The following is a 23,833-nucleotide window of genomic DNA, read 5'->3' on the forward strand; positions in this document are numbered from 1 at the left end:
GAAACTTAAGAAATGAGGGTTACATTGTAGAGTCAGTGATAAATAATTTCTTTTTCTTTTATGCTAGAATACTCACCCTAAGCAGACACACACTACTGCTTAAAAAAGAGTCTTTTCCGATCGTAGAATTCAGTAGTCAATAACTTACTGCCAGTTCACAATTTCCGCTCGCACAAAATAACCACATTCGTTGAAGGAAATAATTAGTACTTTACTGTAATAATGAGCTTACTGCGAACATTAATCTTTAGGCGTAATTGAATACAACTTATTAAACTACCAAAAAATGCCGACAGCAGAAGTAGTTGAACTAACAGAATTACTAGACCTTGTGCTATCCCACAACCATCTCATATTCAACGGCAAAACGTATAAACAGGCTACGATATTCTTGTCACATCTGGCCTCCTTTGTCATCAGAGGGCAGTTTTTGAATCTTATTATATCAATGATGCCTCCCTAGGATATTGAGCAACATTAGCGGGAACCAGACTGTGACTCGTTCCCCTGCATATGTGTTAACACGGCCGACGTCTATCCACGTGGTGGACAGAGAAGTTTGCGTCTGACTTGGGATAATTTGAAGATGATATTTTTGCCTTTCTGCACTGACTTCAAAGGCCCAGATACCGTGGTGTCACTTGGCTTCCGTGGGAATGTCGGTTCCGCTCAACTTCATAACTTTTTTTTATTCAGTCTGCATCGTGCATCATACCAACTAGTACATGGCACCCACGAGCCAACCATCCAGATAACACTGCATCGGGCCACTGCCGACCTCGTGAAAGTAAACTATGCGTCTTGTACGCAAAAAATGGGAAGTTCACTGTCCTTTCCTCGATTTTCGGTAATTTTGTTACATTTATCGTCCATCGCATTGGCAATAGCTAGGAGTCCTCCCTCCCCTCCACGTTCAAGTTTTGATAAGGTGGAAGTGTAGCATGAGAATGTTACTTTTTGGGCCTTTGGGGACGAACTGTTGGAGTAATCGCGAGCTAACCGCAATCTTGCGATGTTTGGCACACGTTGATGATCTGGAGAGATGTAATCTTTCACAATCTGCTGTAGTGCGAGCTGTAATCTGGGCAGCTCGCTGCTCATTTGTTTCGGGTATCCTAATTTAATTCCAGTTTGTATTTTGTTTCTTTAATCTCGTATCCGTGAGCTGCACAGATAAGGATAACCGGGTGCTTTGCTCTCCATGCACTCTCCCTTTCATTTGATACCTCCCACACTGTTAGCGTCACCCATGTTAGAATAATTCAGTAACTCGTTTATTTTTGTTCTTTGATAACTTTTGATTATTCTTTGTGAAACTCAAGAGTAAATAAAATTCCGTTAAAGGTAGACTCGATCTCTGTTTCAAGATCCTATAACTCTTGATTAGGCAGGTTGCCCATTGCTTACAGTGGCTACATTAGGCGATAGGTTATTGATAATTTCATTCTGTAATAGCAAAGAGCATGGCATTCCACTAGTCATCACTAGCACACTTACTTAAGAAGGATGTAGGCCTAGTAATGGCTAGTCAACTCATCGTTTCAAAAAATTTCATTACCATCCTGAAAATAAACTTTTGAACAACAAAGATGACATCACCCAGGAAACTGTGCGGTACTGCAAATATTCAGATGACACAGTTATGGTATATAATGAGACTGAAGAAGAAACATAAACTTTGTTAAGTAGGATCAATGATTTACACAAAAACATCCACTTCACCATTGAACCTCAGAAAGACAACAAAATATGTTTTTAGACATAACAGAATTAATACAAACTATACCCTGGACATCAATGTGCACAGAAAGCTAACAAACACAGACACTGTCATTAATAACCCCTCCGCACATAGCAACTCTCATAAACTAACTGTATTCAGAGTTGTTGCATGCAAGGCACAAAAGTTCCGACTTATTGCTGCAGACTATGAGACAAATCTTACCGCAGTCAAATTCATTGCACATAACAGTGGCAGTCATGAACATGAAATAGATGCACTTAGATAATACACAACAAAAAGTAAAATAAAAATAACCGACAAGGTCACCTCGCACAAGGACATACCAAAACCTACGTATCTAACAATGTCAAGGGGTCATTTCAAAGAGTATAGCCAAGTGATTTAAAAATAAGGATGCCAGAATAACTTCTGCCATCACCAACTGGTTCATGAAATCTCACAACGAGCTCAGAAACTGAGCAAGTCAGGAATTCCTGTATTCAGATGTTTGATAAAAGAACTGTCCCTCTCAGAGCTGAGGTGGAGCCCAAATAGAAAGCTACGAAATATAGCCTACTCTTGACTCTTATGGAAAAGAACGATAGAAACTATCGAAAAATCGTGGAAGAATGGCAACGTTAACTCGGTTACATACCCATAAACTTTAAAATATATGGCTGAGTATACCACACTTAACTGGAAACCCTGTTCTCGGTAATATGTAATGCTATAGAGGTAAATGAAATAGTAGATACGTAAGACTATTAAACTAATTTGAGAGATCCGCAATTCGTATTGGGTTATCGACTACACTCAATGGTGTTAGTTGCCAGCACATTGGACTCGTATACAAGAAGAGTGAGGTTCAAATTCCTGTTCGTCCTTTCAAATTTAAATTTCCTGTGGTTATCCTAAATCGTATACGCAAATGCTACAGCGCTTCCTTTGAAAACGATATAGCGAATATCCTTCCCCATCCTCTCTTTCGTTGTGATCTTATGGTCTCACTAACGATCTCGTCGTTAATGGATCCTTAACATTCAACCTTCCTCACAAATCCCTTACAGCTCTGATCGTTACACAAAAGGGAAAAATAAGTAGTTCATTAATTTTTTCTATATATCGCCAGAACGTTACACCAAAAGAGTGGATGGAAACCAGCCTGACAGAAGTGCGTAAGAATCAAGCAACTGTCGTCTAGTCTGCAAGGGATACGTGAAACAGACAGCAGAGAGTTCAATGAATCAGCCATAATTAAGTTTCAGCCCAAATTTAAGATGAATACTACATATCATTATAAACAAGGAAATTCAGAAATGAACGCAGAAGAATAACATCAAAAGAAAATACTGAAATTAAGCTTTTGAAACAAAAAGTAAATACATAATTAGGGCTTTCGCGAACAGTGTTGACTTCAGTTAAGGCTTCCGGGCTGAGAGGACCAGGATGATGTATAAAACAGCTTACTAACGTTTCGTCTCCATCTGCGGCAGATATCTTCCTAGATAAATGGCTTTTGACAATTTTAACTCTCAAGATTCTCCCACAAATGAGGAGGATGGTTAGTAAATAATTTTATATATCGGCTACGGCCTTCCCTCTGAAGATATCTCACACAAATGGGGACGCAACGTCAGTAAATAATTGTACACAACGACCAAGTAGTCTCAGCTCCGAAGTTTTGACCAAATTATAAAAGTGCGTTAATACACTGAAGCTCCAAAGAAACTGGTATAGGCATGCGTATTCAAATACAGATATACATAAACCAGTAGAATATAGCGCTGCGATCGGTAATGCCTATATAAGACAAGTATCTGGCGCAGTTGTTAGATCGCTTACTGCTGCTACAGCGGCAGGTTATCAAGATTTAAGTGAGTTCGAATGTGGTGTTACAGTGGGCGCACGAGCGATGGGACACAGCGTCTCCGAGGTAGCGATGAAGTGGGGATTTCCCGTACTACCATTTCAGGAGCGTACCGTGAATTTCGGGAATCCCGTAAAACATCAAATCCCCGACATCGATGTGGCCGGTAAAAGATCCTGCAAGAATGGGACCAAGAGAATCATTCAACGTGCAGAAGTGCAACCCTTCCGTAAATTGCCGCAGGTTTCAACTCTGGGCTGTCAACATGCGTCAGTGTGCGAACCGTTCAATCCCCCAGACATGAACATTATTGAGCATATCTGGAATGCCTTGCAAGGTGCCGTTCAGAAGAGATCTCCACCCCCTCGTACTCTTACGGATTTATGGACAGCGCTGCAGGATCCATGGTATCAATTCCCTCCAGCACTATTTCAGACATTAGTCGAGCCAACGTCACGTCGTGTTGCGGCACTTCTGCGTGCTCGCGGGGGCGCTATACGATATTATTCAGGTGTACTAGTTTCTTTGGCTCTTCGGTGCAAAAGAGAATAGGATGTGGGAAACAGAGTAGAAAATTGTCTCTGTGGCATTAGAGCTATGTTTGGAAAAACGTAGAGTGAGAAATATCCCCAGTGCTACTATATGTTTGGAACAATCTGTAATTCACCTGGTCTGAATATAATACACTAGTTGTCTGATTGGCGCTAGACAATCTGGGAAAATAGGAAGATGAATTATAGCACCAAAGCTGAGCAATGTCTAGTTGACCAACAGAAGGATAATGCTCATCAGTTTACATTTTCTGTGCTTACAGCCTACTATGAAGAATGTGGGCAGTGTTATAAGTTGAGCCCATGAGAAGCTGGAACTATAGGAGAAATTCTAGCTACTCTATCTCGTTAGGAGACATCGTCAGACCAGTGAAACAAGTGTAGATCTTACACGTGTTTTACATACGAGTGACATGGTAAATTATCTTAGAACTTTTAGAATTCAGCTATCCACAGAACGGCAATAAAGGGTATGCTTTAAAAATACACAGATTTCCTCTTATAGCCCTTCGAGAAATTTTAGGCTATATGATCCATATCTAGATATAGGTTTTTAATTTAGTTCCTTTCAACTTCCCACAGTGTAGGCCACAGACGTTTATGTCTGTGGAATATTTGCACACCTAATGACGAGCTATGAAGTAAGCAGTTGACCCAGAGTCTAATTTCCGCGCTTCATAGTGTTTTGTGGAGTCAATGGCTCCAAAGTACCAATGAGCCCATGTGATCTCGAATGGGAGCTTTCTCGTACTGGAAGGAGAAACACGATCGGGTGACACTGCCTTCACTAAGAAGGCACAATGGGGCTACTACGAGAAGAATACAGAGCCCAGTGGCAGCGGACGTCGACTGACAAGAACTTCTTTCGTTGCTTTTAACTTTCCCATCAAGGGCTAGCAGAGACCTGACCCTGTTGCTATGAAAACTCATTTGCCTTTAGTTTACGGTATTTCTATAGCCGTTCCGTGTTAAGGCAAGCGCGACTGCTACGGTCGCAGGTTCGAATCCTGCCTCGGGCATGGATGTGTGTGATGTCCTTAGGTTAGTTAGGTTTAAGTAGTTCTAAGTTCTAGGGGACTGATGACCACAGCTGTTAAGTCCCATAGTGCTCAGAGCCATTTTGTTAAGGCAACATGACAGTTATTAGAAAATAAACTGGTTTGTAAAACAACTGTTTATACATCGGAAACATTCATCCTGTCACATGCCAGGCTTTGGTGAACTGGATCTTTCCATAGGTCAGTAACAGACCGGCGATGGGAGGCGGCACTTACATTTATCTCGAAAAAACAACTGAACAACTGCCGGAGTTACGTTCTACTGCATAAGAATACGAATTGATCTACACGTAACGTTCTCTTGATTGGTTTAATAAAATGACCATCGGCAATGCAACCGCAATTTGAGGAAGAGGGGTGAAGAGGGTGGGAGGCAAGCGTAAGTGATGTACAGCAATTAAAACCGTAAGACCTAGAAGTAAATTCCTCTTGAAAATTTCGTTAGTTCTGTATAAAAGTGAGGGATTTCAGTGCTCAGGAACGAAGGGAGGTGAAATTGCACTGCGTGTTTATGCATTGATGCTCCTTGTCAGTAACCTTTGAAATAGACGTAGGAGGAATATTTTGCAAACGGAGACCAACAAGACGGAGATTGATCCCAGAAATGCCGACCTTCATCGCTCAGATCAGGGCGACTTGTTTAGGCAGAAACTAGCAGGTCTGTAGACTATCCAGTGGCGGCCGGTACTCCTGCTACAGACTCTGAGCGGAACTCCTGTGACACTTACGCTAGTGGAATTTTTTCCCTCTTGAAACCACTCTCTGAGGAAACTGGATAAAATACAGGTCTCAGCTGGCAGTAGCAGTGCTGAAATTTCCCCAATGTTTTCCTCCAACAGTCGTGATTTCAAATTTGGACGGCTTCCAGCTCTGCGGGGCAGAAAGCGATAAACGAACCATTGTGTCGATAACCATAATATTCGTCATCTTAGGGAGATCAGCTGTATGTGTTAATAGGTCACAGACTTGGGAAAAATAGTAAAAATTACTCTAGCTTATAGACAATTTTATGCACTTTGGCATAATCTTTTCATTCCAAGATAATAATGTGTTAAACTTTTTTCATTCATGTAATTTATAATTTTAATATAATTTATAATGTATCATTTACTTTCAGTCAAGACATGATGATACACTACTGGCCATTAAAATCGCTACACCATGAAGAAATGCAGATGATAAATGGGTATTCATTGGACAAATATATTATGTGATTACATTTTCACGCAATTTGGGTGAATAGATCCTGAGAAATCAGTACCCAGAACAACCACCTCTGGCCGTAATAACGGCTTTGATACGCCTGGGCATTGAGTCAAACAGAGCTTGGATGGCGTGTACAGGTACAGCTGCCCATGCAGCTTCAACACGATACCACAGTTCATTAAGAGTAGTGACGGCCACCATTAAGCAGACGTTTTCAGTTGGTGAGAGATCTGGAGAATGTGCTGGCCAGGGCAGCAGTCGAACATTTTCTGTATCCAGAAAGGAACGTACAGGACCTGCAACATGCGGTAGTGCATTATCCTGCTGAAATGTAGGGTTTCGCAGGGATCGAATGAAGGGTAGAGCCACGGCTCGTAATACATCTGAAATGTAACGTCCACTGTTCATGGTGCCGTCAATGCGAACAAGAGGTGACCGAGACGTGTAACTAATGGCACCCCATACCATTACGCCGGGTGATACGCCAGTATGGCGATGACGAATACACGCTTCCAATGTGCGTTCACCGCGATGTCGCCAAACACGGATGCTGTAAACAGAACCTGGATTCATCCGAAAAAATGACGTTTTGCCATTCGTGCACCAAGGTTCGTCGTTGAGTACACCATCGCAGGCGCTCCTGTCTGTGATGCTGCGTCAAGGGTCACCGCAGCCATGGTCTACGAGCTGATAGTCCATGCTGCTGCAAACGTCGCCGACCCGTTCGCGCAGTTGGTTGTTGTCTTGCAAACGTCCCCATCTGTTGGCTCAGGGATCGAGACTTGGCTGCACGATCCATTACAGCCATGCGGATAAGATGCCTATCATCTCGACTCCTAGTGATACGAGACCGTTGGGATCCAGCACGGCGTTCCGTATTACCCACCTGAACCCACCGATTCTATATTCTGCTAACATTCATTGGATCTCGACCAATGCGAGCAGCAATGTCGCGATACGATAAACCGCAATCGCGATAGGCTACAATCCGACCTTTATCAAAGTCGGAAACATGATGGTACGCATTTAGCCTCCTTACACGAGGCATCACAACAAAGTTTTGCCAGGCAACACCGGTCTACTGCTGTTTGTGTATGAGAAATCGGTTAGAAACTTTCCTCATGTCAGCACGTTGTAGGTGTCGCCACCGACGGCAACTTTGTGTGAATGCTCTGAAAAGCTAATCATTTGCATATCACAGCATCTTCTTCCTGTCGGTTAAATTTCGCGGCTATAGCACGTCATCTTCGTGGTGTAGCAATTTTAATGGCCAGTAGTGTAAACACTGAACAGAAAAGTACTCCGGGAGCTACACAACCCTTCATTGCTGGAAAAAGTGATGCAACTAGGCCGTCGGATTCTGGAGGGCCTAGGACATCTCGTAAGAAGGAGTCGAAGCTTCCTAGAACTTCTCGCATACGGGCTAAGAGGGAAACATCAGCTAGACACATTGAGCATCAACACCCTACTAAAGATTGGGAAACTTAAACAATTGACGGATGTGTTAAACAGAAGCAACACAATCATAACAGAAGCAACACAGTCATACCAGCGCTTCAGGAAACCAGATACGCTGGTGAGAACGTATTTGAATCAGAGGGCTACAGGATCTATCAAAGAAAACCGGTCATAAAGAATAAACACAAAGTCATTATGCTTGGAATAACTTTCGTGGGAGCAATTTTGGCAGACACTAGAAAATGAGACATCGAAAATATCAAAGCACCACGTAAAACTACTCGTAGGAGACTTCAGCGCACAATTTGGCAGAGAAGAGAAATACAAGGCAGTAACAGGAATTTTCCCGCAAACAAACGTAACAATAGGAATGGAGAAAGGCTTATTAACTTCTGCGGACAATATGACTTAAATCTAATGTCAGCCTTTTTCAGGAAATTACCAAGGAGAAAAGAGAACTGGTCTTCTCCTGATACACATTTAGGCTCAAATCAACTTGATCATGTGGCAATAACCAAAGAAAACCATAGAGAAATTATGAACGTATGGGTTAGAAGAAGATTAGGCATAGATTTAGAACACTTTTTAACAGAAATCAAACCCAAATTTCAACCTAAAAGACCAAACCTTAAGATTAAAATAGTCCATAGAATTGACACAATATTTCTCGTTAAAATGCTTCACGCAAAGAAGATGAGAAACTGCGAAATCAGAGAAGCAATGACAAAAACGGTGAAAGAACTAGAACAACCGCCGGCCAGTGTGGCCGAGCGGTTCTAGGTGCTTCAGTCTGGAACAGCGCTGCTGCTACGGTCGCAGGTTCGAATCCTGCCTCGGACATGGATGTGGTGGTGTCCCTAGGTTAGTTAGGTTTAAGTAGTTCTAAGTTCTAGGGGACTGATGACCTCAGATGTTAAGTCCCATAGTGCTCAGAGCAATTTGAATTTTTGAACTAGAACAACCACAAATAACAAGGAAACATAGGTGGGGAATAAGATACGTGACGAAGTGATAGAGCATAGACTAACTGCTTGGAAAAAAATGGAACTCCTGGAAAAAGGAAAGAAACTGGAACACATTCACCGAGATGAGAAAACAGACATCAAAAAATATTCGAACAGAGGATCGGAAATATGACCAAAAAACGATTAGAGGAAACAGATACAAACTTCAGACAGAACAACACTAGGGACTTCAACAAAGTTTTCAAAGAAGAAAAACAGGTTACAAGCCGATGAGCCTACACTTCAAAGAGTTGACAGGCAAACCGATTACCAACGACAAAGACAACTGTGAGTTACTAGCCAAATACTTCAAAAATCTTCTAAACTACGAGGAACCAACCCAAAGACTAATTTTCAGACAGCCTCAAAAGAGAAAACCCACCTTCAGAACCACCGTCATTGCATAAAATTGAACAATACATTGGCCAGCCGTAAAACAACAGAGCGCCAGCTAAAGACAGCATATTAACAGAGATCTGGAAACTGGAGGGAATCTGGCAGCTGAAACCATTTATGAGGTTATTAAAGATTGCTGGAAGAAAAAAAGAATACCGGACGACAGGAAGCCATAATCCAACCGCTACATAAGAAGGGTGACAGGATAGACACCAACAATTACCGAGGCTTATCTCTCTACTTCCAGTCACTTACAAAATAATGTCCAAGAAGATCAAGCAGAACGCACAATTGGCGAGTACCAAGCAGGGTTCAGAAAAAATAGATTGTGCCCAGAGCAAATTTTTAACTTGAAAACTACCCTCAGGATCATAGTATTGCGGAACCTTAACACGGTCCTTACATTCATTGATTTCAAGAAAAGCATGCGATTGTGTAGACAGACAGACAGTACTCCTGAAATTGGAAGAAGCAGGTGTCGACAAAATCACCAGAAATTTAGCCGAACAGATACTCACAAACACAATTTCAAAAATTAAATTTCTAGGAGAAGTTTCTGAACCCTTCAGAAGTAACACGGTTGTTCGGCAGGACAATAGGCCCTAATCAATTCTTTTCAGTCTGGTCTTAGACAAGGTCATGAGAGAGTGGGATAAAGAACCACAAGAGATAAACATCGAGGGAATCCATCTAGGAGAAGGAAGAGGAAGATATGAGGCGAAATGTCTCACTTTTGCTGACGATATTGCAGCAACTTCAAAGAACATAACAGATGCACCGATAAAGGTAGAAACACTTCACAAAACTGTAGCTAAAACCAGATTACTAATGTCATACGAGAAAACAGAATACATTGAACATAAACACATTAGAAAAAAATTGTTCAAACGCTGCATGTAAACGTCAAAAGAGTTAAGTTTAAGTATTTGGGAGAATGGATACAATCAAATGGGTGTCCGCCCCGATAGCTGAGTGGTCAGCGTGACGGATTGCCGTCCTATAGGCCCGGTATCGATTCCCCGATGGGTCGGGGATTTTCTCCGCCCAGGGACTGCGTGTTGTGTTGTCTTCATCATTTCATCCCTATCCGGCGCGCAGGTCGCCCAATATGGCGTCGAATGTAATAAGACCTGCACCAAGGCGGCCGGACTTGCCCAGCAAGGGGCCTCCCGGCCAATGACGCCAAACGCTCATTTTCATTTCCATCAAATGGATTAGATAACACAAGTAAGAAAAGATCAAAAAAAATGGAATTAGCATAGAAACTCACCCAGAACCGATATAATAAAAGATCAGTATCGTTCCGAGCAAAAATTGAACATTGCGCAACATAATTAAACCGGAAGGACTTTACGGTTACGAATGCGTAACACTGAATTAAAGAGGTGAGCAAGAAGAACTGGAAAAGAAAGGAAAATACTTAGAAAAGTTTTAGGACCACAAAATAACAAAGATAACAACTGGACGAAGTAGAGAAATGAAGATCTATATAGAAACATAGAAACAGTCAAGGACACAATACGAAAGAAGAGATTAAAATTTTACGGAAAGAATGACAATAGTCTAACGAAGAAAACTTTTAATTTCACTTCCAAATTAAAAGACAGTGCGGGATGGCTGTAAGCGACAAAAAAGACTCGAGAAAACTTAACGTCCCAGAAAACACCATACACAGCAGGGAAAGTTTCAGGCTACTGTTCAGTGCTGCAAAATTTCCTGTCCAACAACGAAATTCACAACCTAGGAGGGTGATGTCAAATGAACAGAGGCAGTCCAACAGGCAACGCATGAAGAAGTTCTGAGAAGATAAAAAGAAAAAGATTGTACCTTTGTCTTAGGTGGTAAGTGGTCTATACATGGCCAAATTCTGTAATTAAAAAAATGTATTAAACCGCTACACGATCAACGCATATTAAAGAGTATTAAGGAAAAAACCAGGGCAGAGAAGGAAACAATCTCTTTTTGTCTCATTAAAATCTACATTGACTCATTTGACTGGACATATTTCCGAAACTATACACTTTACAAGGCAGTGGTTTTCGCTGCTTTGTAGTAGTCGTAGTGTTGTGTTCTTGAATTCCTTTGTGAGACTGGAGTGGCGAGTTTCACAAAGAAACTTCGTTTCAATGTATTAGATTAGCACAGCAATCAGACACTGTAGGTAATTTTCAGAAAAATTAGTGACAAAACCAAGAGGCACAATTCATCAGTGAGTAGCCAAAGGTTTTAATGCAAATTTTAAAAATGTGTATTTGTATTCAGCACAAGAAAGTATAGATGTTGGCTGCAATAAGTGCAGTGTAAAGACCCTCAGAGGTTACAAAAGAATGGCTTTTGTGTTTATGACACCTTAGCGGAGAAAATGACAAGGATACCAATATAAATATCGTGATTGTCATTTTGACTGGCGCTGTATGTGAAACGGTGAGCTTCTCTCTGTTCTGGTGCAGTAACACTGTCTGAACGTGAAAGAGTTGTGACGCAACCACATACTGTCTGTAATTTTTGGGATGGAGACACTAAATTTAAGGAACTATGACGCTTTAGTTACATCTTATAGTGGAGAGGTGGACAGAGAATACTTGAGAAGCTAGCAATGCGTTTCGATAAGACCTCATGAGGTTCTGGAAGGGGGGCATGACAAGAAATAGAAAAGCCAAAGAGACTATAAAAAGGACACTGTTACCCGATAATATTGGTGACGAAGGTGGTCCACAGTATTACGCAGAGTGTTTTTCGTCAGAATCATACGACAAAAGTATGAAATTACTTACAGAAATCTTGAATACCTTTCTCTCAGTTTGTAGATTTTGCACTGTAAGTACTCCTTAACTATTCAGTTTAATTCTCTGAAGCTTTTCCATGTTGTTTCATCTGCAAAGTTACATTTTTATCACTGACATATTCCTCCATCCACTGACAAACAATATCATCAGATAGTCAAAATATCCACGGGTGTGCTGCCGGTCTATAGTGTCAAACGGAGGGTAAATTACCTTTCCTTGACGTCTTGGTCAAGAGAAGGGCTGACGGCACCCTAGGTCATGGGGTGTATCGGAAGACTACGCACACTGATCTGTATTTGCACGCAGACAGCTGCCACCACCCTTCACAGAGGAATGGGGTACTTAAAACTCTAGTACATAGGGCGCGCACTATCTCTGACGCAGAGAGTCTACCCCAGGAATTGGAACATCTGAGAACTGTATTTCGGAAAAATGGGTACTCAGAGTGGCAGATTCAACGTGCTCTCCGCCCAACCACTGCAGCACAACCTCTTGAGATGGATGAAGTCACGAGGGAGGAGGTAGGCACTGCATTTATTCCATACACAGGCGCACTCTCGTGGAAAATCGCTCGCATTCTGAAGAAACACCGGGTCGGAACTGTGTTTTGTCCTCCAAATAAAACTCGTGCACTGGTGGGGAGCGCCAAAGATGACCTCGGTTTGAGGAAGGCCGGCGTGTACCAGATTCCGTGTCAATGTGGCAAGTCGTATATTGGTCAGACGATGCGTACCGTCGAGGATCGATGCCGTGAACACCAGAGGCACACTCGCCTGATGTATCCGAGCAAGTCGGCGGTCACTGAACATTGTTTGTCGGAAAATCACGCCATGGAATATGACCGCACGAGGATTCTGGTACAGACGTCGAGATACTGGGACAGTGTTGTTAGAGAGGCCATCGAAATTCGCACCAATGACGACCTCATAAACCGTGACTGTGGCTATAATCTTAGCAAGGCTTGGGAACCAGCGATCGGGTTAATCAAGAGTAAATCGAGCAAACGTATAGTTGTGACGACCACGGCGGACAGAGCCATCACTCCGACGTCATCTCAGACGCCGTCGCAATCTGTTCCACCGCGCGACCGTGGCGCGGGGCGCGGACGGCGGAGGGAGCGCGCCGCGGGCGTAGGGTATTTAAATCGGCCGCCGCCGCGACCGAACCCAGTTCCCTCTGAGCAGCCATAGCGTACGGATCTCCGTGCCGGCACGTTCACAGGAGCTCAGTCCGTCAGTTCACCTGATGATGGCGACATGTATGATCGCCGAAATATTAAAAAAAAAAAAAAAAAGTGCCCGTTGGACACTATAGACCGGCAGCACACCCGTGGATATTTTGACTATCAAATACGCCGGGAGAAACTCAAGAATCACAATATCATCAGACTTTGGATTGTTAAAACTGACACGTTCCTGGGAGCATATTTTGTGCTATACTGAAGAAAAGGAGGCGCATTCTACGAGACCATAGCGTATGCCAGTAACACGTGTCAGTAACAAATAAAGGAGGCGGTAATGCAACTTGCGACTGACAACGAAACATCGTAGGGTTGGTGATTTAAGAAGGTTAGGGGGGATGCAGAAGCATTCCGCCAGAAATTATCTTGGAGAGCGAGTTCGAAAATTTTCGCATTGTCTGAGGGATCACAACTCGTGAGTTAAGGATTTATTTTTACTTATTTATTAATTCCTTTAAGTCCTTATGTGGAGCGTAGGGCTGCAACAAAGGAGCGCCATCTTGTTCTGTCTTCTGCTAGTATCTTCATCTATTCCCGTCCTATTCCTTGCTGATGGCCTTCTGCTTCAACTGACCGGACCGTCTCCATGTCATTTTGGGCCTGCCTCGTCGCTGTCGTCCTTGCGGGATCCAGTCACGTCCTTCTCTCGCAATATGTTCATTTGGTCTTCTAAGAGTATGGCCTAACCATCTTCTTGCTTCTGATTTGCAGCTCAATTGGATTTTGGTTTGTTCTTTCCCAAAGAGTTTCGTTAGAGATGACATTTGGCCACCTTATACCCAGGATGTTTTTCAGGCATCTGATGTTGAATGTCTGCAGCTTGTGGATTAACTGTTTTGTCACTTTCCATGTTTCACATCCCTAAAGGAGCACAGATTTTACATTACTTTCAAATATCCGCAATTTGGTCCTCAGTGATATTTCCTTCGATCTCCAGATAGAGCGTAGAGTTGTCAAAGCTCCCCTTGCTTTGTTGATGCGGCTGTTAATGTCCTCTGTTTCACCGCCATCTGGTGTAATCATGCTTCCAAGGTAGCAAAACTACACCCACCTTTTCAATTATCTGGCTCCCAAGCTTAAGCTCTGCAGTGCTGTTATCATTTGCCCGCATGTCTTTAGTTTTTTGGGCGTTAATTTTCAACCCAACTTCGCTGCAGATTTCTGATCTTCTAGCTTCTTTTTCATGTCGTTGAGGCCGTGGGATAAAAGGCAAAGGTCATCTGCAAAATCTAGGTCTTCTATATAGGTCCCATTGCTCCATTTTATTCCTCTCACTTTATCCGTTGCTTGCGCCATTACAAGATTAAGTACTATGTTAAAAACTATCAGCGAGAGCATGCAGCCTTGCTTAACTCCTGTTTTCACTGCTATTGGGTCTGAAAGCAGACCTTGGTGTTGAATCTGGCATGTGTAGTTTTCATACATGCACTTGACGAGAGCTATTATTTTCTTGGGGACTCAAAAAGTTCGCAGTGAACTCCAGATTTTTGTTCTAATTACATTGTCAAATGCCTTTTCAAAGACTTCAAACAGTATGTAAAGTGGTGACTGGTATTCATATGAATGTTCTGCTATTATTCTCAAGGTGTTTATCTGGTCAATGCAAGAGCGACCTTCCCTAAATCCTGCTTGTTCCCTTCTTATTTTCTTGTCTACATGTGCTTTTATGCTATTTAGGATTATTCGTGAAAGGATCTTACTTGGGATTGACAGCAGGGTGATGCCTCTCCAATGATCACAAACGGATAGGTCTCCTTTCTGGGCGAGCTTGATGAGCAAGCCTCTGTTCCAGTCATTTGGTACTTGTTCATTCATTCATATGGCTGCCAGGAGTGGATGTAAAATTTCTGCTGTTATAGAGGGATCTGCTTTAACCCTTTCGTGAGCCGCGGGAAACATGCTTCCCACTACAATGTACTCGCTCCTAGTCCCGTGGGATTCGCAGTTCCCACTCCTGTACGGTGCTACCACCTAGTGAACAGTATAGGGTACTACTTCCAATCGGAAGTTCCCGCCGTTTTTGCTGCACCTTCGCGCAGATGCATTGTATACCTGAGTGTTGCTCTGTAGAGGAGCCTTTCAGTGCTGTTTGCATGACATTTTGTGATTTTTTCCGCAAAGCTATAGTATAAGGTAAATACTTTTGATTTACCCAAATTTATGAAGGAAAACGTAAAACTGGAACGAGAAGAATTCCAGTTTGAAACAAAAGGAGCTATTTCTGCAGTAAAAGGGATGGATAACCGTCCAGTCACTTCCCTGTCCTCAATTCATGACCCATGAGAAACAGCCACAGTGAAAAGGAAAAACAAGGATGGTACTAGTACACAGATTTCTTGTCCTGAAGTTGTGGCAGAATACAACAAAATTATGGGTGGGTCGATAAGTTTGATCAATTACGAGAAAGGTATGCTATTGGCAGACGTTCTGTAAAATGGTGGCACAGAATATTTTATTTCCTGGTGAACGTTGCTGCAGTGAACAGTTTTATCCTGAGGATAATAAGTAAAAGAGAAAGTGGACAGCATGATCAGCTCACATACAGGATCCATCTAGCCAGACAACTGATCGCTGGCTTCTCATCCCAAAACAGGCGTGGACAAAACCCTGTCCTTGTGGCAAAAAGGAGTAAAGTACATGAAGATTTTCGTCATGTGGTTGTAGCGCAGCATCAACCCATTTTAGGACAAACCTACTGGACATGCCGTCATTGTAGTACCAATGCTGCGGAAAAGAGCACTCGCTGTGTTTGTACATATTGTCAAATACCACTTTGCATAGACCCATGTTTCAGAAAATTTCATGGCAAGTAATTGTGAACAATCATTGTAACAAGAGAAGTAAATTTATCAAATAAATATGACATATATTGAAAAAGCTGTTTTTGTCATTTAACTCCAAGGAAGGGCAGTGGGAAGAATACTTCCCACCTTGTTGTGTGACCTCACTTTCACAGTTGGAGCAAATTTGATATTCTGTATGATAAATACACCTTTCTGTTAGCTACTATCTGCTCTCCATTCATTAAAAAAAACTGCTCAATAATTTTGCCCACGAAAGGGTTAAGTAACTCTGGGTTGATGTTGTCCAGGCCTGGAACTTTTCCGTTTTTTATTTGTTGGACAGCTTTGGCGATTTCTACTCTGGATGGCGCCTCTACGTTAATTGGCATACCTTGTAGGAGAAGACCAAGTGCAGAGATGGAGAGAACATTTTGAGAACGTTCTGAACCGCGAAACCACAGATGACAGTGTAACTCAGCTGAACGTGGATGGGGAAGGAGTTCAGGGTTAATTAATCAAAAATCTAAACGTGGCATCTGACTGGCAAAGTCTCTCTCGCTCCAGAGGAACATTGGAATAGTTGTTACAGTTTGGTATAGCAGAGTGTTATTCGTGCCGGCGCTGACCTGTAGTTGGCAGAGGCGGGCGCGAGGCGCACTTGGTGGTGCGCGACCTGCAGCGACTCGTGCACGTGCAGGGTGACGGCGCGCGTCGGCGCGTCGCACGTCACGTTGATGGCGACGCGGCCCGAGAAGCGGCCGGGCTCCGGGTCGGCGCGCAGGTGCAGCCGGTAGGCGAGCGGCCGCGCGCCGTCGGGCAGGCGGAAGTCCTTGGCGTTGCCGTGCGCCGGGTCGCGCAGGTCCAGTCCGCGCCGCACGCGCTGCTCCTGCCGAACACAACACACAGGCGGTCACGTGACGGGCTGCGGCAGCTGCTGTGTCGTCCGATACCTCGAGTGCAGCGGCAGCCGTCCACACGCAGAAACACGACGTTAAACGTTTTTATTTGCAACTAGTAGAGTCCGCGCAAAATAATGTGGCTGGTAGATGCGCAGTCGGCAGGGCACGCGTGGGGTGAGTGGTGTGGTGGGGGTCATGGGCAAGCGCTGTAGAGGAAATGCCGAGCGCTAGAGGGGAAGTGCCGTTCTAAATTGAACCTCACACTTTTTTTAAAAAAAATATTAAGTGGAGTCCCTCCACGCCTCCACGCGGACATTTCCATGATGATCATTCAAAAAGATCTGTCGCCTCTGCTTTGGTTAGTATCTAAAAATAATTCCGCTGAAAATGCAACGATTTATTTTCTCTTGGCTTGTTAATCATTTATAACTTTCAGAGAAGGGTAGTCAGTGGCGAATTTTGAGTAAAATCTACACATTCATCTTGTTCCCATGCTAATAGTTGCTTCTTTTGGCAAAACACAGTGGTGTTTACAAAACACAATTGCGAGGGAATTATGAAACAGTGGTTTGTTAAGTTTATTAACTGAGGAACTGAGGTAAAGTAAGGCCAGTAGCGCCCACTCGGTTAGCCGAGCGGTCTGACGTACGGCTTTCCGGAGTGGGAAGGAGCACCTGGTCCCCGGCACGAATTCCGCCCGGCGGATTTGTGTCGAGGTCCGATGAGCCGGCCAGTCTGTGGATGGTTTTTAGGCGGTTTTCCATCTGCCCCAGCGTATGCGGGCTGGTTCCCCTTATTCCGCCTCAGCTACACTATGTCGGCGATTGCTGCGCATTCTCCACTTACGCGAACACCACCATTACTCTCCCACACAAACATAGGGGCTACACTGGTGTAGTGTGAGACGTTCTCTGGGGGAGAGGGGGGGGGGGCGAACCGCACAATAACCCTGGGTTCGGTGTGCGGCGGCCGGCGGAGGGGTGAAGTGGACTGCAGTAGTCGTCGTGGGGTTGTGGACCACTGTGGCTGCGGCAGTAACGGAGGCTCTCCGACGTTTCTATGTCCCTGGTCAACATACAACATGGCCAGTAGCTGATGAAAAACGCATGCTCGGTACAAAATAAAAGTGTAATGTCTCAAATTATGTTGTTCCAAAACCCATAGCATTTCTCGTTTTACCAGTTATAGACAGCTTTAAAAATTAAATTCTTTCATTAAAAAAATTGTAGTTAGTGGAATAACAAGGCAGATAATAAAGTTTTGCGTAATAAACGTATGGCAAGATACTCTTCTCTGTGTGTGCTATCATTTCCCAAAATCTTTTTTCGATCGTTTATGAAATATGAGGACTGTTGTGGATATTTCACTCTGGTTTTATCGTTGGCGCGGTGCGATCGTAAATAAGTTTGGTACATTAGATCAATTTTCTCGAGTTTGGTGGCAGATAGAGACCTCCACCCTTTTCTCAAGGAAAATTCGATATGTCAGCTAAATTTCATATGCAGCAAAATACTATATAACATGCAATAAACGATATTTATTTTTCATTGCAAACTTTTTCTAATTCCTTGCAGTGTCTTACTTCCATATAAAATGTGTCACAGTAACTATGACCATTAACGATATGATGGTCAAATCATGACGAACCTGACACAGAAGTATAAGGAACGCAAAAATGAAATTTTTTACCGAATAATTTCTGTAAAGTTGTTTGAGAAAGGTTGCAGGGCGTGCGCCTCGATTCTGTCATCTCCGACCGGCCGAAATGTGGTAAATACTGACGGCCTCCTCTTCTGAACAAAAGAATGAACTTCCCCAGCGCTTTGGAAGAAAAGTGGTCACTGCACATCGGCCACAATATTCTGCGTGGACTCTTGTACTTTGTGAGTTTGGTTTTATTGGTGAATAATATCGTCTGTGGTCTGGAACTAAACTCCTAAGGGACAGTCAAATGAAAACGAGACAAACTGGAAAGAAGTAAGTAAACAGCTTATTATTTCAAATATACTGCCACAGCTGTCAATACATCTATCCCACTGTGAGACAAGGCGGTCTTTACGTTCATGGAAAAGTGTTCGCGGTTGGTTAAGGAGCCATAATTGTACCCAGGCATGCCCCTCTTCGAAGCAAATCGACGACCACAAGTGGGTCGGTGCACATGTTGCCTATGTTGTTTCGAGTACGCTGCCGAAGTTTCCCTGGGATGCCACTACATATTTTCCATACAGTCCTGATCTCTACCCATTAGATTTTCATATTTTTTGAGCCCTGAAGAAAGACATTCGTGGCTATGGGCGAAGGGGTGCAAGCCTGGGTACAGTCATGGTTCCGTAGTCAACCATGAACGGTTTTCGACGAAGGCATTGACCGTCTTGAGTCACAGTGGGATAAATGTATTAAAATTATGGCGTTTACTCTTGAAATCATGAACAGTTTACTTACTGCTAGTTTTCATTTGACTGACCCTTATATTTACAATTTTGGTTTGTTTCTAGATTTAAAAACAGTTCGCTGCAGATCATATAGAAGGGTGCTATTTTATTACGGAATTTTTCTGGGATTTACACTTTCCTGTGAAAGTGTCGTATGCTTGCACATTTCAGGGTTTGCCATTCATGCTTTTAGTGTAATTTCACATTGTCTTGCAGAACTACATTTTTCTTGGAGTGAAACAAGACAAAATATTGCATCAACAGTGTTTATTTACGTTCTCCTGGCAGAAAATATGTCTTATGTTTTTTATGCCTGCACACATCAACAGAGATTTATCATCACCCCTTTATTGCGAAATTCATCCCACAGTAAACAAAAATTGGCTGTGAGGGGTGCTTGTGTATTTATTTGCAACTGTCCCGATCACCAAGCAAAAAACGGCATTTGTGTAACGACAAAATAGTCCGGTTTCCAGAGGGAAGGGGGGAGGGAGAAGGTTCACAGCGTTCCTGACCAACGTGAGTAAGCGGCGGAACGTCCCCTTGCTCGGATGCAGCCTTGAATCCGCCGTGCCCTACCATCGTTAAGCTCGTAAAGGCAGCTTTCGTCCAAGTTGCCCCACTCTCCAACGGCGGTTCTGCGTAAGTCGCGCAGTCGACGTCCAAAAACGGCCCGTGTGAATCGATCCCACACAGGTTCGATTGGTTTCATGTCCGGAGAACAGTCAGGCCACTTCATTCTGGTGATCCTAACATGAGGAAGGAATGTGTTCAGGACAAGAGCCCGGTTAGAACACGATTTATCAGCGAAGATGCAATTGTCACCAAAATGTTGGTGATACGGTGCCACTATTGCCGGCAGAATGTCGTCAAAAATGGTTCAAATGGCTCTAAGCACCATGGGACTTAACATCTGAGGTCATAACTCCCCTAGACTTGGAACTACTTAAACCTACCTAACCTAAGGACATCACACGCATCCATGCCCGAGGCAGGATTCGAACCTACGACCGTAGCAGCCACGTGGTTCCGGACTGAAACACGTAGAACCGCTCGGCCACAGCGGCCGGCCCAGAATGTCGTCCCTGTGCCGTAGAGGAGGCAGGTTATCATCAACAACAACGAGAGATTTTGGGTGGAGGGTCTGAATCAGAGGCTGAGACGGTTCTGCGACCATGTGGGCTGCAGATTCCTCGACTTGCGCCATAGGGCGGTGGGGTTTCGGGTTCCGCTGGATAGGTCAGGAGTCTACTACACGCAACAAGCGGCTACACGGGTAGCAGGGGTTGTGTGGCGTGGGCTGGGCGGTTTTTTAGGTTAGATGGCCTTGGGCAAGTTCAGAAAGGGCAACAGCCTCAACGGGTGCAGGGCAAAGTCAGGAGATGCGGGGACCTAGCAGCAATCGGTATTGTAATTGTAAACTGTAGAAGCTGCGTTGGTAAAGTACCGGAACTTCAAGCGCTGATAGAAAGCACCGAAGCCGAAATCGTTATAGGTACAGAAAGCTGGTTGAAGCCAGAGATAAATTCTGCCGAAATTTTTACAAAGGCACAGACGGTGTTTAGAAAGGATAGATTGCATGCAACCGGTGGTGGAGTGTTCGTCGCTGTTAGTAGTAGTTTATCCTGTAGTGAAATAGAAGTGGATAGTTCCTGTGAATTATTATGGGTGGAGGTTACACTCAACAACCGAGCTAGGTTAATAATTGGCTCCTTTTACCGACCTCCCGACTCAGCAGCATTAGTGGCAGAACAACTGAGAGAAAATTTGGAATACATTTCACATAAATTTTCTCAGCATGTTATAGTCTTAGGTGGAGATTTCAGTTTACCAGATATAGACTGGGACACTCAGATGTTTAGGACGGGTGGTAGGGACAGAGCATCGAGTGACATTATACTCAGTGCACTATCCGAAAATTACCTCGAGCAATTAAACAGAGAACCGACTCGTGGAGATAACATCTTGGACCTACTGATAACAAACAGACCAGAACTTTTCGACTCTGTATGTACAGAACAGGGAATCAGTGAATATGGAAGTTAGTAGGAATATAAAAAAAAGGAGGAAGGTTTATCTGTTTAGCAAGAGTAATAGAAGGCAGATTTCAGACTACCTAACAGATCAAAACGAAAATTTCTGTTCCGACACTGACAATGTTGAGTGTTTATGGAAAAAGTTCAAGGCAAACGTAAAATGCGTTTTAGACAGGTACGTGCCGAGTAAAACTGTGAGGGACGGGAAAAACCTACCGTGGTACAACAATAAAGTTAGGAAGCTACTGCGAAAGCAAAGAGAGCTTCACCCCAAGTTTAAACGCAGCCAAAACCTCTCAGACAAACAGAAGCTAAACGATGTCAAAGTTAGCGTAAGGAGGGCTATGCGTGAAGCGTTCAGTGAATTCGAAAGTAATATTCTATGTTCCGACTTGACAGAAAATCCTAGGAAGTTCTGGTCTTACGCTAAATCAGTAATTGGCTCGAAACAGCATATCCAGACACTCCGGGATGATGATGGCATTGAAACAGAGGATGACACGCGTAAAGCTGAAATACTAAACACCTTTTTCCAAAGCTGTTTCACAGAGGAAGACCGCACTGCAGTTCCTTCTCTAAATCCTCGCACAAACGAAAAAATGGCTGACATTGAAATAAGTGTCCAAGGAATAGAAAAGCAACTGGAATCACTCAACAGAGGAAAGTCCACTGGACCTGACGGGATACCAATTCGATTCTACACAGAGTACGCGAAAGAACTTGCCCCCCTTCTAACAGCCGTGTACCGCAAGTCTCTTGAGGAACGGAAGGTTCCAAATGATTGGAAAAGAGCACAGGTAGTCCCAGTCTTCAAGAAAGGTCGTCGAGCAGATGCGCAAAACTATAGACCTATATCTCTGACGTCGATCTGTTGTAGAATTTTAGAACATGTTTTTTGCTCGAGTATCATGTCGTTTTTGGAAACCCAGAATCTACTATGTAGGAATCAACATGGATTCCGGAAACAGCGATCGTGTGAGATCCAACTCGCTTTATTTGTTCATGAGACCCAGAAAATATTAGATACAGGCTCCCAGGTAGATGCTATTTTTCTTGACTTCCGAAGGCGTTCGATACAGTTCCGCACTGTCGCCTGATAAACAAAGTAAGAGCCTACGGAACATCATACCAGCTGTGTGGCTGGATTGAAGAGTTTTTAGCAAACAGAACACAGCATGTTGTTATCAATGGAGAGACGTCTACAGACGTTAAAGTAACCTCTGGCGTGCCACAGGGGAGTGTTATGGGACCATTGCTTTTCACAATATATATAAATGACCTAGTAGATAGTGTCGGGAGTCCCATGTGGCTTTTCGCGGATGATGCTGTAGTATACAGAGAAGTTGCAGCATTAGAAAATTGTAGCGAAATGCAGGAAGCTCTGCAGCGGATAGGCACTTGGTGCAGGGAGTGGCAACTGACCCTTAACATAGACAAATGTAATATATTGCGAATACCTAGAAAGAAGAATCCTTTATTGTATGATTATATGATAGCGGAACAAACACTGGTAGCAGTTACTTCTGTAAAATATCTGGGAGTATGCGTTCGGAACGATTTGAAGTGGAATGATCATATAAAGTTAATTGTTTGTAAGGCTGGTGCCAGGTTGAGATTCATTGGGAGAGTCCTTACAAAATGTAGTCCATCAACAAAGGAGGTGGCTTGCAAAACACTCGTTCGACCTATACTTGAGTATTGCTCATCAGTGTGGGATCCGTACCAGATCGGGTTGACGGAGGAGATAGAGAAGATCCAAAGAAGAGCGGCGCGTTTCGTCACAGGGTTATTTGGTAACCGTGATAGCGTTACGGAGATGTTTAGCAAACTCAAGTGGCAGACTCTGCAAGAGAGGCGCTCTGCATCGCGGTGTAGCTTGCTCGCCAGGTTTCGAGAGGGTGCGTTTCTGGATGAGGTATCGAATATATTGCTTCCCCCTACTTATACCTCCCGTGGAGATCACGAATGTAAAATCAGAGAGACTAGAGCGCGCTCGGAGGCTTTCAGACAGTCGTTCTTCCCGCGAACCATACGCGACTGGAACAGGAAAGGGAGGTAATGACAGTGGCACGTAAAGTGCCCTCCGCCACACACCGTTGGGTGGCTTGGGGAGTATAAATGTAGATGTAGATGTAGGTGTAGTGCCAGCCCAGGCCATCACTCTACCACCAACTTTTTGCATATGTGGAACACATTATTAGAGGCGTTCGATATTACGGGTTGTCTCCAGACACGTTGCCTGCGATTTTCAGGATGCAAACAGATCCGAGTTTCGTCCATAAATAGCACCCGATGCCAATCCTTGGTCGTCTATTCTGCATTATTTCTTGCCCATTTGTAACGCAGCCCCTGGTGTGTTAGTGTACTACGTGATGCTCGCCACGATAGTTGGGA

At 43.6% G+C, this 23,833-nt stretch overlaps 1 protein-coding gene across 1 annotated transcript in view; it reads right to left on the minus strand.

Annotated features, from left to right (window-relative positions):
• LOC126485007 (aminopeptidase N-like) overlaps positions 1-23,833 on the minus strand; it is a 260,634-nt gene that overhangs the window by 196,865 nt on the left and 39,936 nt on the right. Inside the window, exon 2 of the mRNA XM_050108615.1 lies at positions 16,699-16,958. Within this exon, the coding sequence (XP_049964572.1) occupies positions 16,699-16,958 (260 nt within the window). The remainder of the gene's footprint in view (positions 1-16,698; positions 16,959-23,833) is intronic.

Source organism: Schistocerca serialis, chromosome 1 (genome assembly GCF_023864345.2).
Source record: "Schistocerca serialis cubense isolate TAMUIC-IGC-003099 chromosome 1, iqSchSeri2.2, whole genome shotgun sequence".
Lineage (NCBI taxonomy): Eukaryota > Metazoa > Arthropoda > Insecta > Orthoptera > Acrididae > Schistocerca > Schistocerca serialis.